The sequence below is a fragment of the Pithys albifrons genome, chromosome 8, assembly GCF_047495875.1.
Source record: "Pithys albifrons albifrons isolate INPA30051 chromosome 8, PitAlb_v1, whole genome shotgun sequence".
NCBI lineage: Eukaryota > Metazoa > Chordata > Aves > Passeriformes > Thamnophilidae > Pithys > Pithys albifrons.
In genome coordinates this window covers 37,454,493-37,469,714 of record NC_092465.1, presented here as the reverse complement: position 1 = coordinate 37,469,714, position 15,222 = coordinate 37,454,493, and the positions used below count along the sequence as shown (strand labels likewise).

The window sequence follows — 15,222 nt, the reverse complement described above, 5'->3', positions numbered from 1 at the left end:
GCAGATCCATAGGAAATTAGGCCTTGTTATTTTGGCTGGTCACGGATCGCCTGACCTGAACATTTAAGGACCAGTGGTGATAGTTTCTCTGACCTCTTTGTCAGAGGCAGTTCAACTGTTCTGATTTGCAGTTTCAAGGAAAGAAAAAGATATTGCCTATACATTTTAGCCTAAGTTGTTTTTGGCAAAGTGAAAAGCAAGTGAAAAACAGGGCCTCATCGTAGGAAGTGTCAAGCCATCTTAATTTTAGGCAGAAATACCAGCTCCTCCTAGAGGAAAAGAGCCAGTCTGTAAATAGCTCCCACAGATCCTTTACCCAAGCAGACAAAAGGATGACGTGCAGGAGTTGCTGCTAATGACAAATTCCATCTTTCCAATGGGAATGTGTCACGCGCCTGGGTTTGAGTTTGTCTAAGGTGTGACTTGACATTCAGGCAGGAGTGTTTCTTGACACTCAGTGAACAGCTCTCCAGATCCATTGGAGTTCTCAGGAGAACGTCTCCAAAGGCACTGTCACAGGAGTTGCAAAAGGAGGTACCTGTTGAAGCACAGTAGTCAGGGCTGATGCTGTGGGACTGCTGTGTTCCTCTTGTTCTGGCACTGTGGCTGGGTTTATGAATTGTTACCTTTTGTTGACGTCTTTAAGGAATGTTTAGTAGCAGTGAGAGGTGCTGCATCCTGTTCCACCTTTCTGAACCAGCAGGCTCTTGTGTCAAAGGGAGGGCTCCCTAAGACAACTTGTTGACCAAAAAGAGACTTTCTAACTTGGATAGGCTATGGCAGGTGTGAGGTCCTCACAGCTGCCCTGTTTGTGCTCCAGGATGAAGGAAGGTGGGCCTGGAGTGCTCCCAGAAGTAGCTTCGTGTGTACAAGCCAGCCCTCCCTTTCCATCCCTTCCTCAGGGCCCTGTGCCCCAGGTCCCTGCTCTCCCACTGTAACTGGGGCTGCAGAAGCCAGGACTGGTTCTGCCATCCATTGGAGTCCGTGTGCACAGCTCTGTATGGTGGCTGGGCATGTAGTTTCCATGGAGTAGCTGAGTTTATGGGACATGTTTGGGAAAAGGCTCAGTCTATCTCCTGAGGAGGTATGAGATGCTTCAGTGCACATACCTGTTTTGTCTCTGACTTCTTGGCTCCTCTGAGTAATGCTGAGTGGTGCTCAAAGCCCCTTGCAGCATCTGTGAGCCTGTTGGGTGCTGGTATGAGCTCCTCAGCAGTCTGAGCTGTTTCAGCTCGGGGTTCAGCCCTGCAGTCCCCAGTCTGTGTGGGTGTAGCAGTCGATGGGGGATCTGCTCAGTGCTTGTGGGGTACTCTGGTGAAAATGTGGTGGCTGCTTTTTGTGTGTAAGTGGGTGATAGAAGCAAACGTGTGTGTTTGTGTCCTTGTTGTCATTGTTTTAATCTAACTCGAGGACACGTTCCTTACTCATTAGGTATGTAAATTTTTAAGTACTTAATTGTATGTCTTATTTGCAAACTCCCTCAGTCCCTTTCTTCCATGATCCCACCACCCTCTTCACTTCTCATTCCCTTAAATATGTGTAGATGATGAATAGCAAGTCTTCTCATAGAATTCTTCAGGAATATTTAGTGTAGGGTTTTGCTTTTGTTTGCTTTTCTGGTGACTTGGAGATGGCATGGTGAGAAAAGAAACATGTGAGCTAAACCTGTTGGTTTGAACATTGTGTCAGAAAATATCCATAAATTGCAAGTTACTACACAGATGTATAGATTTAATGAGACTGTGTAATGCCATTTATTTATGCTAAAGAATCTGACACATACGGTACAGAAAAAAGTTAATACTCTAAGAGTTATTTTATATTTTTCCATTGCCATCTGTCACTGCCTACATAATAATGATACAGGTGAAAGCCTAGCACTGCTTTAAAAAAAATCAGAATGAATAGTCATTTAAATGTCTTGCTGTTTTAATAGCTGGTGTGTTTTAAGTTGTGGGAAGGAGGCAACAGAGATACCCTTCCCCCTTTTTTTAGTGTATTAAAATTTGGGCTTAAACAGATTTAGATTCTTGAAGTGAATTCTGAAAATGGAAAATTATTATAAACTATTCTGTCCTTCAAATTTGGAAGAGTTAAGGGACTAAACCAGATTCTGCTATGCTTATAGTGTAGCATCAGTGTCTGGCTCTTGGAGTAGCCCTTTTGAAATGTAGGTGTATTTTTGTGCTCATAGTCCTGCCTTAATGGGCTGAATTCAGTACTACTGGGGTCTCTGAACTGTGCGTGGGTCACTCCAGATCCCAGGTCCCCAGATCCTCATCCCCACCGGCCATCTGAAATCAGTTAAAAAAAATAAAATAAAAAGTAGGGGAAATACACTTTATACACTTTTTTTATCTATCTAAAGTGAAAATGCATGTCTGAAAACAGCACTGTGCTGACAGAACTCAGCATTTAAGAGACACTGGCTTTTAAGAGTGTTCCTTCAACATCAGGTAGTCGTAGTGTGGTTAGGCAATGCTGCCTTCCCTTTTATTTCTTTTGATCACTCAGGAGTCCAGCACAGCATTGGCTGTGAAGGGCACGGTGACAGATCCCTACGCTCAGACCTCTGTGGTGATCCAGGGCTGCAAGTGGTCCCATACTTGGGGATCTGCACATTGTTTTGCATCAGCCACCTGCCTCCAAGGGCCTAGACAAGGCTTTGGCTCAAACAAACAAATGAAACAGGTTTTGTTGTTAATCTCCTTTTTGCAATGTAGTGACAAAGACAGAAAATATTTTTGTGGCAGGTGCTTATCCTATAATTTTCCATGGGTTGATGAGTCGGGGAGGTGCCTCTTTTAGAGGACATGGCTAGGTCAGATTGCATTAAGATGATTTAGAGTTACATAATGAGAAATAAATAAAACTTTTACTGAAAGCTGTGAATGATGATGTGTAGCTTGGTAATGAAAATCTTTTACTGATTTAAAATAATGTCTCTAGTGGTAAAAATGACAGAAAATGAAGCAAAGTACCTGGTCCAGACCCAGAGACTTATTCCATTGCCTTCAAAAAACTTTTTCAGGTGTATTTTCAAATATAGTGCAAATCCCTAACAGCAAGTTGCTTATAAATGAAATAATCATTACTGTTATAATTACTACTCTTTACGTATGCTGGAAAGCATTTAGGAAGTCCTGCACTTTTTAAGAAGCAGAGATGACAGTGAGCGAGCAGTGAGGTTTTGGTCTCTTCAAATGGATGTTATAAATTACTTTATTTTTGTTTATAAGGGAAGATCCACATATAGCTGTAGTTTGTCAGCATTTTCCATTACAAACTTCTAGTTTTGGTACCATATAGAGCTCTCAGCAGCCTCTTAGCAAATCCACTTAGGGGTTAATGTTGTGTCTTTGCTCAATGAGTGTGTATTTCTTCTGCTCCCTTATTAGAACCTAAACTAGTCTTAAAATGGTTTAATGTTTTAAGAGTCCGAGTGTTTCACTACAGGACTGAGCCTGCTTTTGTTTTTCCTCTCTTCTCTGCTTTTCAGGGTACAGCAGAAATCTCTCTATTGAAGTATAACAGAGCTGTAGTAGGAGACTGGTGGTATTTGATGTACACATTGCAGACAGAGGGAAGGGGAAGGGCTGTGTGAGACCCTCCACATCACTGAACTTGCCTCCTGCACTGCACAGCAACTGTGCAACGAGAGGTTACAATGAAAAGGGACCCTGGAGAACCCCTGCTGAGCACCACAGCCCCCTCAGTATCACCTGTCCCTCTGAAACAAGCCTAAAGTCATTAAGACAAAGGCAGAAAGTCCCAGTGGCTGCAGGAGAGAGCAGGGGAGCACAAGGGCTGGGCTGATGCTTTATAAAGGCAGAGAGTCTGCTAGATAACATTTGTCCAGAAAAGCATGTTTCAAGCAAAAGAAAAAGGAAAAGAAAAATCTACTCCCTCTCACCCCATCAAAACAGTCAAAAACAGGTAGGAGAATAAATAGATATCCAACAATTACTCCTAATTTGACCTTAGTGGAAAATCCATGAGTCCAAGCCTAATAAGTGGCTCAGCTTGAGCATCCACGAAGGGGGCAGCATCTAGGAGCAGAGTACCAGTGGGTCCATTCATCTTTCATAGGGTTCAGGTTCTGGCACTGCAAATGGATAGGGAGAATGGGAAAGGGAAGCTTTTGCATCTGTAGGGCATTGGCAGAAACCTTGTATTTAGTTAAGCACAATATTTGTTGCACCATAATTGCTTTGTAAGTACAGGCAAAAAGGGAGGAGCAGGCTGGGTCACCAGGAGTACTTTTCCTACCCTGGGATATGAATACATGACTCTTGCTTGTGTAAGTACAAGTTGCGTAGATGCATTTGTGGGTGAAATTTGGCCTGAGGTCTTTCTGGAGAGGAATCTTGCGACACTGAGCAATCATATATATTCAATTAGGAGTTCATACTCTTGCCAGATAGAGGTATGCAGGATGGGTGACTTGTGGTGAGCAAACAGTCATGCCTAAAGGCTGGGCATCTGGGGCAAATTCTGGGCTGGATACTGCCATCCTCACACCAAGGTGCTCCTTATGAGGTGCCCCAGCCTCTGGACTTCAGCAGGGCTCTCACTGAATGTGACTCAAAAGTCATTGAAACAATAGAAATTGCTCCTGTGATAGAAAAGAAATTTCAGATCCTAATGCTGCACTTGCTGGGATACCGTGTGCTTGAATCGGAGCCCTTCCAGCTGTAACTGGGGTCCTTTCAGGTTCATATTTGTATAAACTTGTGTGGCCATTTGAGCATAAAAGTTGTTCCACAGGTTTCACTGCTGCACTCTTCATTCCTTGTGTCTAGTCCTGGACAGCTGGGCTAGGGGAGAAGCCACCTGGTATTTTAGAACCATTGCTACTCAAAGTGTGTGGTCCCATCTGGGGTGCTGCTCCACATCAGTCAAAGCTGGCTGTGATGGCACACTCTGCCTGCTCAGGGGCCTGATCCAGCTGAAAATAGTGATTTTTTCTCAGGAGAATCAGTTTCCAACCAGATTGCTGTAGCACCCAGTTCCATGACCACTGGTGTCAGTATAAAAGATGGAAGGGGTGGTGATTGAGAGAGGATGGCAACCACAGTTTGTGTCAGCTAAAACCTGACTGAAGCTTGGCTTAGCTATGCAACCACATCCCAATTTAAACTAAACTTGGGTGTAACAGACCTGTTAGTCTACACTTACTGCACACACCACCTCCAGAAGATATGAAATAAGTCTTCTGTTGCATTGAGTGAGAGTTTAAATTGACTTCAGAGGTAGCAGGCTTAAACTGAGATTCTTCAATGTGAAAACTAAAATTTTCTAAGGATCCCTAAATAAGCTGATCAGTTCTCACTGAATTTCTGGCGCATTAACCCCCTCCATGTGGGCTTGAAGAATCCCGTTTGTGGCATGCAGAAAAGGACTCGGCACAAAGCTTCTCAATCATTCCTTTCTCCTTTTCATTAGTTGTGAAGTATTTGGTTTGATTTAACTACTATGAATGGACAGAACCCTGCAGAGGTCACCATGACAGGATGGTGTCACCATTTAAGATTTGCACTGGCTCAGTGGCCAAAAGCTGAGTCTTTGGTAGCTTGCAATAAACAAACTTGACACTCAGCATCAGGGATGTCCGTGAGTAATGCAAGAGGCCCTGCTTGGGCTTTTGGCACTTGGCTCGAGAAAGGAGTTGTGTAATTCCCCTCTCTTTGCAGGTGACATTCACCCTTATTTGTTCCATCCAGATACACCTTCACCTCTCTCTAAGCCCCCAGAAAGCCTCAATCTACTGTGAAAGCAAAACTGAAATACACCTTTCTAGCCCTCAACTGAAACATCTTCCATTTCAGTGTTGGTGGGGCAGTGCTGCCCACAGGTGTCATTGAAGAGACATCTTCCTTTCTCCTGAGGTTCACTGTTCCCAACCCCACAGCAGCAGATGTGCTGCTTGTGCCCTGAGCACTCCTGACTCTCCTTTTTCCTCAGTACCCCACCTGTGCAGCTTTGGAGCAATACCTGCTTTGCCCCAGTGCAGCAGGATGAGAAAGGGAGGCCTGCTCCTTTCTCAGGAACTAAATAGAATTTGCTAAAGCTAATTTGCTTTTTAATGTCTACCCATTTTCTAAGTACTTTGTGGCTGTGAGGTGACAACAGAGCAAAGTCTGTGCCCAGTTCTGGCACTGCCTGTGTGTGCCTTTTTAAAAAGGGAAGGTTTGTTGATGTTCTCTTGTTTACACATTTAATAGCTCAAAATTAGGCTGATACGAACTTGAAAAGCCTCATTAAATGAGACCCAAATTCTATCACCACCAAGAAACTCAAGGATTAAATTTTCTTTCTGCTAAGACCATTTTGTACTCTTCCAGGAGGAAAGTATGTTTGAACATGCGTTAAAGTCACTTCTGGAGTGATGTAAACACCCTCCTTAAGGACCCTTTTTGCTGGCAGAGTGCTCTTAGATTGAACGAGAGCCGGGGCTCATTGTTTCCAGCTTTTGGCATTCCTTACCTTGAACTTTCAAAATCCATCAAGACAGAAGGGTTCTCCCCCCTCTCCTTAAATTTTCATTTTACAAAACACTCATCGGTCTGCCACTCCAGCTCTTAAAATTAACTGTACTACACTCACCATTGCTGACTGCTTTTAATTGTATAGAAACAGGGAGTTTAATAGCATAGGAACACTCCACCTCCAAGGCTTGCCGTGTGTGAGAACTTGGTACCCAGGTTCAAAACCTGTGAGAAGCTGGGTCATTTTCTATTTGTCTGTAGCAGCCAATTAGGAATGTCATTAATCCACTGCCTAGGAGAAGTGCATGATTAAAATAGACAGTGTCACTGACCACTGACAAGATGATATGCAGAAGGCTGTGCTGCAGCTGCCTGTCATTGTTCTGCTGTAGTTAGAGCTTGGTCTCGTTTTCCAGAGGGAAGTAACAATTTTAAATTTCTTTGCATCCTGGTGTAAAGACAGACCCATCACCCAGGCTTTAAATGTTGCACCACATTGTGCCCTGACAGGGAACCTGCAGCAGCCCCTGGGAGTGCCTGTGCACCACCTGCCAGCCGCTATCAGGCACCTTTGGTTAAGGGAGCACGTTGTGTCGCTGCAAATGTCCTTCACTGTGTTCGCCCACAGAGCCATCCAAGGCTCCTCGGGGGCAGCAGATTTGAATTTTGCCTCCTCAAGGATGAGTATCTGAAGCTGGGCCAAAGCTTTGTTTCCTGCTGGCGAGAAAAGAGGGAATGGGGAAAGAGGCGTGGGAGGGCTTGAGGGGTCAGGCTGGATGGGCTGCTGCTCCGGGGCCAGCAGGAAGGGGCTGGTGGTGCATGGCTGCTGCCAGGAAGGGCTAACCTCTAGCTGGAGACCACAAACCCTTGGTGACAGTGGCCAGCCTGGCTTTCCAAGGCCACAGATAAAATAAGCAATGACCTAGGACAGCAGACAGTGAAGGAGACAGAGGGGCACAGTCCTGCTGCCTGCTCCCCGGGGTGTTGGACAGAAGGAATTTTGTTCTGTAATGGGAATTGCACTCTTGTTTGCTTGCTTAAGAAAAAGATGACCAGTACTTTAATTTACACCCCACCTGGGGATCAAACCTCTCATCAAGACCAAAGGGTTCTTTTCCCCCAGATCTCGCTTTTGACCAAAAGAAATTTCCATGACAGAGGATGAAATACTAGGAATACTTTTCTTAGGTGGATCTTACAACTTCTCGTTTGTAGCCACACTAATTTGTGGATGAAGGAAATATTTTGGTACTGAAAACTTGCCAAAGAGCTGTTTAACAGGGAATTGCAGTTTAATTAGCACTTATGAAACATTAAAAATAATTGTATTCAATTCAGCCACTCAGGATAAAGTGTGATTCAGGATCAGCTGGTTGGTGTTTTTAAAAAAGAAAAAAAAGAGGAAAAAGAAATACTGTTGTGTGGACTGGTGAATATGTGCCATTAGCTTGGTATTCATAAGTAGAAGCTTTTTTGTGGTGGCTTTTCTTTTGTTTTTCCCCACCAGGTGCTATGCTGAACTGGGAAAAAGTGGAAGGAACTTGTATTAACTGGAGGGAAATGGTTTGACTTGAAGTTCAGTATTTGCAGTGAGCTGGATTACAGTTCATCCCTGCTATCTCTTTCTCTGTGATTTTTTTTTTATTTAGAAAATGTCCCAAAACCTTAAATTTTTTTTAAAAGATCCAATTACATATTTGTACTTTGCACAGGAATGAGAGAGCCTGCCACTTTTAGCAAGCCTGTGAACTAGAAAGGAGAGGGAACTCAGGGTGAAATTTGATGTGAAGGCTTGTGTGTGATGAAGGATAGCCATCAGCATCCCTTGAATATTTCTCTTTTTTTCGAAGCAAAGTTCATTGTGCTCCCTGAGTGCTGTAGGTGAAAACAAAGGCAGTGCCACTACTAAGTAATTGCAGTTTCAAAGGCTGGCTGAGAACAGAGAAAGCCAACTGTATGCGATTTAAGTGCCTGTTTGTATGCAAGCTACCGCACAGGATAACACACACACCAGTATGATGTAAGGCAGTGGAGATGACCTGATTAGCAAAGCCCTCCCGACGAGCTGAGATCCCCACTGCGTGTGCTCCCTCCTTGGAGACTTGCGACTACTCCCAGCTGAAGGAAACCTTTCCCCAGCTACCAGAGGCTTCCTGAAAATTACAGTGGCAGTGCTCCCTGTGTCCCCGAAGGTGAGGGAAGCAGGAAGAACAAGCAGCCTGGACATCTCCACAGAATAGCTGGGGTGTTGTGAAGGATGCAGCATGAATTGCCTGGGCTTTGTGAGCTCCGTTTGCAGGAGTGGCGGAGCGCGGTGTGTTTGGGGAGGCTCGTGCCGTTTGGTTGTGCTGTGTAACTGTTACCTGAGAGCCGTCACTGAGCAGAAAGAAGGGCTAGGGCAAGACAAAGTAAATGATCTTCCCATTGAAAGCTCTCACAGCCTTGTTCTCATGTGTGCTGGGCAGGCAGAGGTCCACAGCTGTGAACGGGAAGTCGTGGTGCTCAGCACTAACTGCAGTCAAGTGTTAATTGTTCCAAATCAGAGAAATAGAGACAAAAAATTATATACATAAGAAGACGCACAGGGTCCAAGACTTACTTTCTCTCATGAGTACATATAAATATACACAATTGGTATGTGGCTTTTGGTTATTTTGTGCATTCCTGTGCCAGGAGAGCATGCAGGCTCATGGCAGTGACCCGGGATTTTGGGTGAGGAGCACAGGGCACTATTTGTGGCTCTGCCGTAGCTACGTGTGTGGCCAAGTGCATTAAATCCTGCTCCTGAAGGCAGCACACCATTTATTTGGGCTTCATTCTCAGACTTGCTGAATACCCCAAAAGGCTGCTATTATTAGAGGGAACTGCTATTCCTTAGCTCTCAAAGTGGGCTTTCCATAAATCACCAGTACCTGCTTTCCATGGGGAGGTGAGTCCAGGATCTCAGCTTTCTCCCTGCCAGCTTGTGGAGCTGCCAGAGCTCCCACTTTTCCTCCCTTCTGCTTAGCCCCTCCACCAAGGGTAGATCCTCTTAGTCAGGAGACTGTTGGCTCTGCCACCCACCATACCTTGGGCTTGGCACCAGCATGGGAGGGCTTCCCATCACTTCTCCCACTGCTGTGGTGGGACAGGCTCCCTCACGCTTCCCGTACAAACAGGCTCCTCTTGACCTGTTTCTGCCCCTTGCCACCAACTGGGACCAGGTTTTGGTTGTGCTCTCAGTCTGGGTTGGTTTTTACATTTTTTTAAAAAAACAAAAAATGCATCTCCATGATAACAAAAATAATAATTACCTTCTGTAAATGATGCACTCAAATATTTCATTGTTGCAGACTGTATGGATGGCAGTGCCTGTGCTGACACAAGCCTGCTGCGATCTGATCCGGCAGTGTCCTTGCTCTGGATGGGCTTTTCCGTAATAGTACTTTCGTTCCTTAGCTCCCATTAGTGCCTTGATGAATAGTGAAAGATGTGTTTCAACAATTTTACGATTAAAAAGCAGTGTCTTACCATTGCTTGGTCTCTGGTGCCTTTGCCCTGTTCATTATGCTTTGCCTGGGAGTAACAGCAGTGATTTAGAGTTGCAACACTGACATCAGTCTTTGATTCCCGTGTTTTCTGGGAAGGGGAAGAGAGAAGGATGAAGGAGGAAGTCTAAGTGGTAGGATTTTTTCTTCTGGCGTTTCCAGGCCAATTGTTTGAAACTGTGATGCCTTACAGTGATTAGACACATTTACTCATAACTCTCTCATTGAGTTCCTGGACAGGGACCCCTTGGCAGCTGCTCTGGAGCACACCTGGTGGGGCTCGGAGACACCAGCCAGGCCCAGAGCACTCATTTGTGCTCCAAGTCCGCTGCTGTCATTGGTGCTCATGCTAATGGCCTTAGTACAGAGGTCAAAGACTGCTTAGATACGAAGGCTGAATCACCTCCTTGTTAAACCCCTCAGCAGGATCAAGGCTTAGGGAAGCAGACACGTGGGCTTGCCTTCTGGCTGACACTGTGGATGGAGGCTGTGACTGGGACAGACCTTTTGTCAGGTTCAACCAATGATTGAGGCATCAAAATGGGGGTGTCTGGTGATTTAAACACCCCTACACTGACACCCCCCTGTGAAATAGCCTGGTACATTAATTTCCTTTAAAGACTTGTTGATCCCACAAGCTCTTGGTGGTTAGACGAGGTTTATCCTGTCACCTGAGGATCACAGAAATCAGCAGTGAGCCCATCAGTCTTATCAGGCAGATGTGGAAGATCTTCATCTGCACGCATTTCACTTGGAATTATAAATAATCCAGCAGCATAGGTCTCACTGCAGGCCTGTTTGCCTTGGCAGTGTCCCACTGACATGAATTAGAAGGTGGGAGCAAAAGAGCACCAGAGGCCCCTCTCCAGAGCCTGGTCTCCCCTCTGTCAGGGAACCTGTCCATGCAGGCAGAGTGACTTGGGGATTACTGGCATAGCACACAAGCTCGGCTTCACTGGGTCCCTGCACTTTGAATGATCCTGCCTTGTTTCCACGTGCTGTGCCTTTGGGAGCCCTGCTGCTTGGGGCACTGCAAGGAGCAGCTGTGGCTATGGGCTTGTTCCTGTGGGTTCACTTCCTTGAGAGGAAGGGAACTCCTGTGTTTCAAGCTGAGAAGCAGAAGGTCAGTTCTTAAGCCTGCTGCATCTCTGCAACTTTTAGTAGGTCTCTGGCACACCATGCCTGAGTTTCTAAGCTGTAAAATAGGGATGGAAAAGAGGAATTTTAAAAAGAAAATAAAGGCTTGAATAAATAAGCAGCTGTAACTTGTGATGCCATCACCGCCATGAGGCTGTCATGTGGGTTTGAGCTTCAAGGCTTTAATTTAATATTGATAAGAGTAAAAAAGTTTCTTATCATATTAGTGGTTGGAAACTTAGAAAATACATGGGTTTAATATTTTATTTTATTTTTATTTCAGCAAATTCAGTAAAGCTAGAAATGCAAAGTGATGATGAGTATGACAGGAAGCCCTTGAGTCACGAAGATGAGATCAGAGCTCATGATGAAGGAAGCAGCCTGGAAGAGCCCTTCACTGACAATCATGAGATGATGGATAACAGAAAGATCCAGGAGCTATCAAGCGAGGGAGGAATCCGGCTTCCGAATGGTAAACTGAAATGTGACGTCTGTGGCATGGTTTGCATTGGGCCCAATGTGCTAATGGTACATAAAAGGAGCCACACTGGTAAGCAGCTGAAAGAAAACCTGATCACTGCCTGTGGCGTCTGATGTTGATGTTACCTGACAATTCTTCTCTCTTCCCCTTTCATTCTTGGGATTCCAGAAAGTTGGGGAGGGGAGAAACGGGCTTTTTTGGTTTTATTCTCTTCCTGCTCTCCCAGTTCTGGTGATGCTCTGTTTTGGGCAAGCACGGTGCTTCCTTGACATTGATTTCCAGCCTTTTGTTCTTAAACACAGCACTAAAGTCTGGAAATTACTTTTCTTACTGTTCTTGATGGGGGCAAGATGGTGATGTCCTCCTCTGGCATGGAAGGGGTGTGTATGTGTGCGTGTGTGCATGCATGTGCAAGGCTTTTCAGCTGTTAAGGTGAGTCTTAGGTGGCCTTCTTTTGGAGGTGCTCACAGGTGGGCAAGGCAAGCAGCTTCCTGGGAATCTCTCACTTCCCTTTGCAAGTGTCTGGGCCTGGGATTAGCAAACCCTGCAGGGGACACTCATTACCCAGCCATCCTGGTGCCAGGGCAGGCTTGCTGCTCACTGTGTGACATCTCCATCAGGAAGACCTCACCTGAAGCTCTCCTGGGCTCCCCCACACCATCCAGATACTGTTCTGGGGGCAGGTTTCACTTCTTGCTCTCTCCCAGCATTTGTGGTTTCAGTACTTTTGTTTGGAGACCAAAACAGCTGACCAGGCTTGTGGATTTGAGTTCAAGAGGCAGACAGGACCTTTGCAGTGTGCTGATTGAGTGGGTCTTTGGGGCTTGAAAGATGAAGCCTTGAGCTTGATATGGAATTTCAGGGGCATTATGGCTGGTGTGATAAAATGGTGTGCCCAGGAGGCTGGTAGTCACTCACCTCTGCTGAGGAGTGAGCTCAGATGGGAGTAACAGTCACCTCCAACAGAAGTACAGGTGGTGCTGGAAGACGATGCTCTCTCCTGTTGCAGGGATCTACCTGTCAGGGCCTTTGATTCAAAAAAGCACTTAGCTTGTGCTTAACTTTTATGAGATTTAAGCACATGTAAGTCACCTGAAGTGCTTCAATATAAGCTTAAGATACACACTTAAATCTTATTAGGGTTAAGCATAGGTTTTTGTGGTGGAACCTCACTGGGTATTTTTTTTCATATTTTTTGGACAAAGGAAAAAATACTTTGCTTTTTGTCTTTGTCTGCTCTTATTTAATAGGGTGAGAGACTCACACTGACTGAGATATCTGTGAAGATATTAAAAAAAAAAAAGAAAATGGAGGGTTAAGGTAGAGAAAGAAAGACTTGGAGTAATCTCTTTGTAAACCTGGTAGTTTGCAGTCAAGTAGTGTGCTCTTGATGGGCAAAAGATCAATAGAATTTCTGTACAGAGGAATAACAAATACATATTACACAGTTAATGCCCTGTATATAAGCTGTATTGATAATAACATACGTGTATAATGCAAAGCATGGCAGTACCATTTATGATGCAGTCATGATTTCAGACAGGAATTACAAGAGGGGAAAAGCATTAGCTGAAGAACCGAAACTGGGAAAGAGAGACAAGAATGTAACAGACGAGTCCTCAGCTTTCAGCCTCCCGAGAAGTTTTCATTGGTGCTTGCACTTATCTGAGCAGATGTATTGTAGGTGCATCAGAGTCCATGTATTTGAACTCGAGCAGCTAAACTAGCCCTGCTAAAATTAGATTTAGGTACTTAATTAAACGGTCTGCATTTTTGGAGATACTAAATAGCTAGTTCGTGTTTTAAATCCAGACAAGCTGCCTTTTTCATGTTGAAGAAGACATGTAAATTCAGAGCAAACGGAACAAAATCTCATCTGTGTGCCGGCGAGACGGCCGTATGTGGGCAGGGATTGCATAACTGGTAACTTGTTCCTTGGGGCTACTGCTGGTTCCTCGTAGAGCTCTGACTCTTTTCCCATCAGAGCAGAGAAGCTGGGATGTACTGTTCTATACAGATGATTTCAAGCATATAGAAATGGCATTTCTTTTAATATGCAGCTCAGTGCTCTGCTCTCAGTGAACCAGCTGGCAAATTTTGCGGGGGATTATTTTTCCCCTCCACTTTGTTTGTTTTTTAATATGTGCTGCTACTTCACTGTCCACAACAGAAGAAGTTTGCTTGGATTTCCACATCCTTGATTTTAAGGAGTATTTTTAACATACTAGTATATATCTTTTAAAATGCAGTATTTTAAAATATATTGCCACTTCCTCAGCAGCTGGGCTGGCACTGGCTCTGGAATGAGCCCTGACCTGTGGGTAGTCTGGTTTTGCAGCCCAAGGGAAAATGGTGGGGGGAAGGGAGGTTGTCCCCAGTGAGTGGAAACGGATGACATTCTTCATCAGCTAATGCAACTGGCATGTACTTCCTTACCTCTCAAAGCTAATTTGAGTATTTTGGGAGCTGAATCCTGCATTGCTCTCCTCTTTATCTGCACACAATCAAAGCATGGTCTGGCTGGTTGTTTGCATTGGCAAAAACTGAAGTCCTTTTCCCTTCCCCGAAAACCTGTCAGCATTCTGTGTAAATCACCCCAAATGCTGTGGTCCATAGCAGAGGCTGTAATTTGTGTGTATGCTGGGATGAGTGTGGCTTTCCTTGCACCAGGGATCCAGGCTTGGCTAGAAGCTGTGCCATATGGCTCTGGCTTCACTATGCACATAAAGGGGCATACTTTTCTCTAGCCAATACTCATCTGTTCCTGAAGAGCAGTTGTCTTTCCTGCCACATTATGGTGGTTCCGTCAAACAGACAGAGGGGTGGGGAAAATAATTTGTGCTGTGGAGGAGGCCAGAGTAGATGAGCTCAGTGTCCCATCTCTGATCCTTGTGTGCACTTGCCCCTTCCTGTCATACAGACCAAGCTGGGAATTTCCTGTTCCTTCCTCAGACCTACAGAAGTGCTGTCTTGTGCACGTGCTGCAAGTCATGCCCTGATCCACAGCACTTCCTTCATGAAGCCCATGGCACTGCTTATCTGATCCTACCAGTGTGTTTCTGAAAAACTGATAATGGAGGTGAAGAGTTTTTATAATCTTCACTGGGAGAAAGTCTTTCTGTTTATTTGTCATTGCTGACAGAAAATAAATGAAATGCTCAGTGTAGGAATTAAGCCTGATGATCTCCCTGTGTTAGTGAGCAGGGTAACCCCCCTCCCTCATGTGGCACATCCTTGTGTCAGAAAATTACCATTTGTCAGATTTGATTTATTTTCCTCCTTTCCCATACTCTGTTCTTTTGGTCCAAATTTCATGTTCCACAGCACATTCCCCAAGTTGCAGCATCTTTGTCGAAGTTTTCTGTTACAGGAGATGACTGGTCACATATTGTTGCCACTGGATACTCCAGGGGTTTGTGCTTGGGGATGTAGATGGAAAGGGAGAAGAAGATAAGGTCAATAATCCAGATTTTCTGAGGTAACAAAAAGGACCTTTAGTGATTTCTCACCTCTTTATGCTTTCTGCTAGTGGTCCAGAATTAAAATTTCCTTTCTCCTCATTTTGGGAAAGCAGAAACCACTTGCTGTT

The 15,222-nt window shown here is 44.8% G+C and overlaps 1 protein-coding gene across 9 annotated transcripts in view; it reads left to right on the top strand.

Annotated features, from left to right (window-relative positions):
• The window catches only part of IKZF2 (IKAROS family zinc finger 2), a 118,100-nt gene that overhangs the window by 52,109 nt on the left and 50,769 nt on the right, over positions 1–15,222 (top strand). For 7 of the 9 annotated variants that reach the window (XM_071562417.1, XM_071562413.1, XM_071562411.1 and 4 more), the window contains one exon: positions 11,436–11,702. In XM_071562417.1, the coding sequence (XP_071418518.1) occupies positions 11,436–11,702 (267 nt within the window). The remainder of the gene's footprint in view (positions 1–11,435; positions 11,703–15,222) is intronic. The other 2 variants (XM_071562418.1, XM_071562415.1) reach the window with 1 other exon arrangement.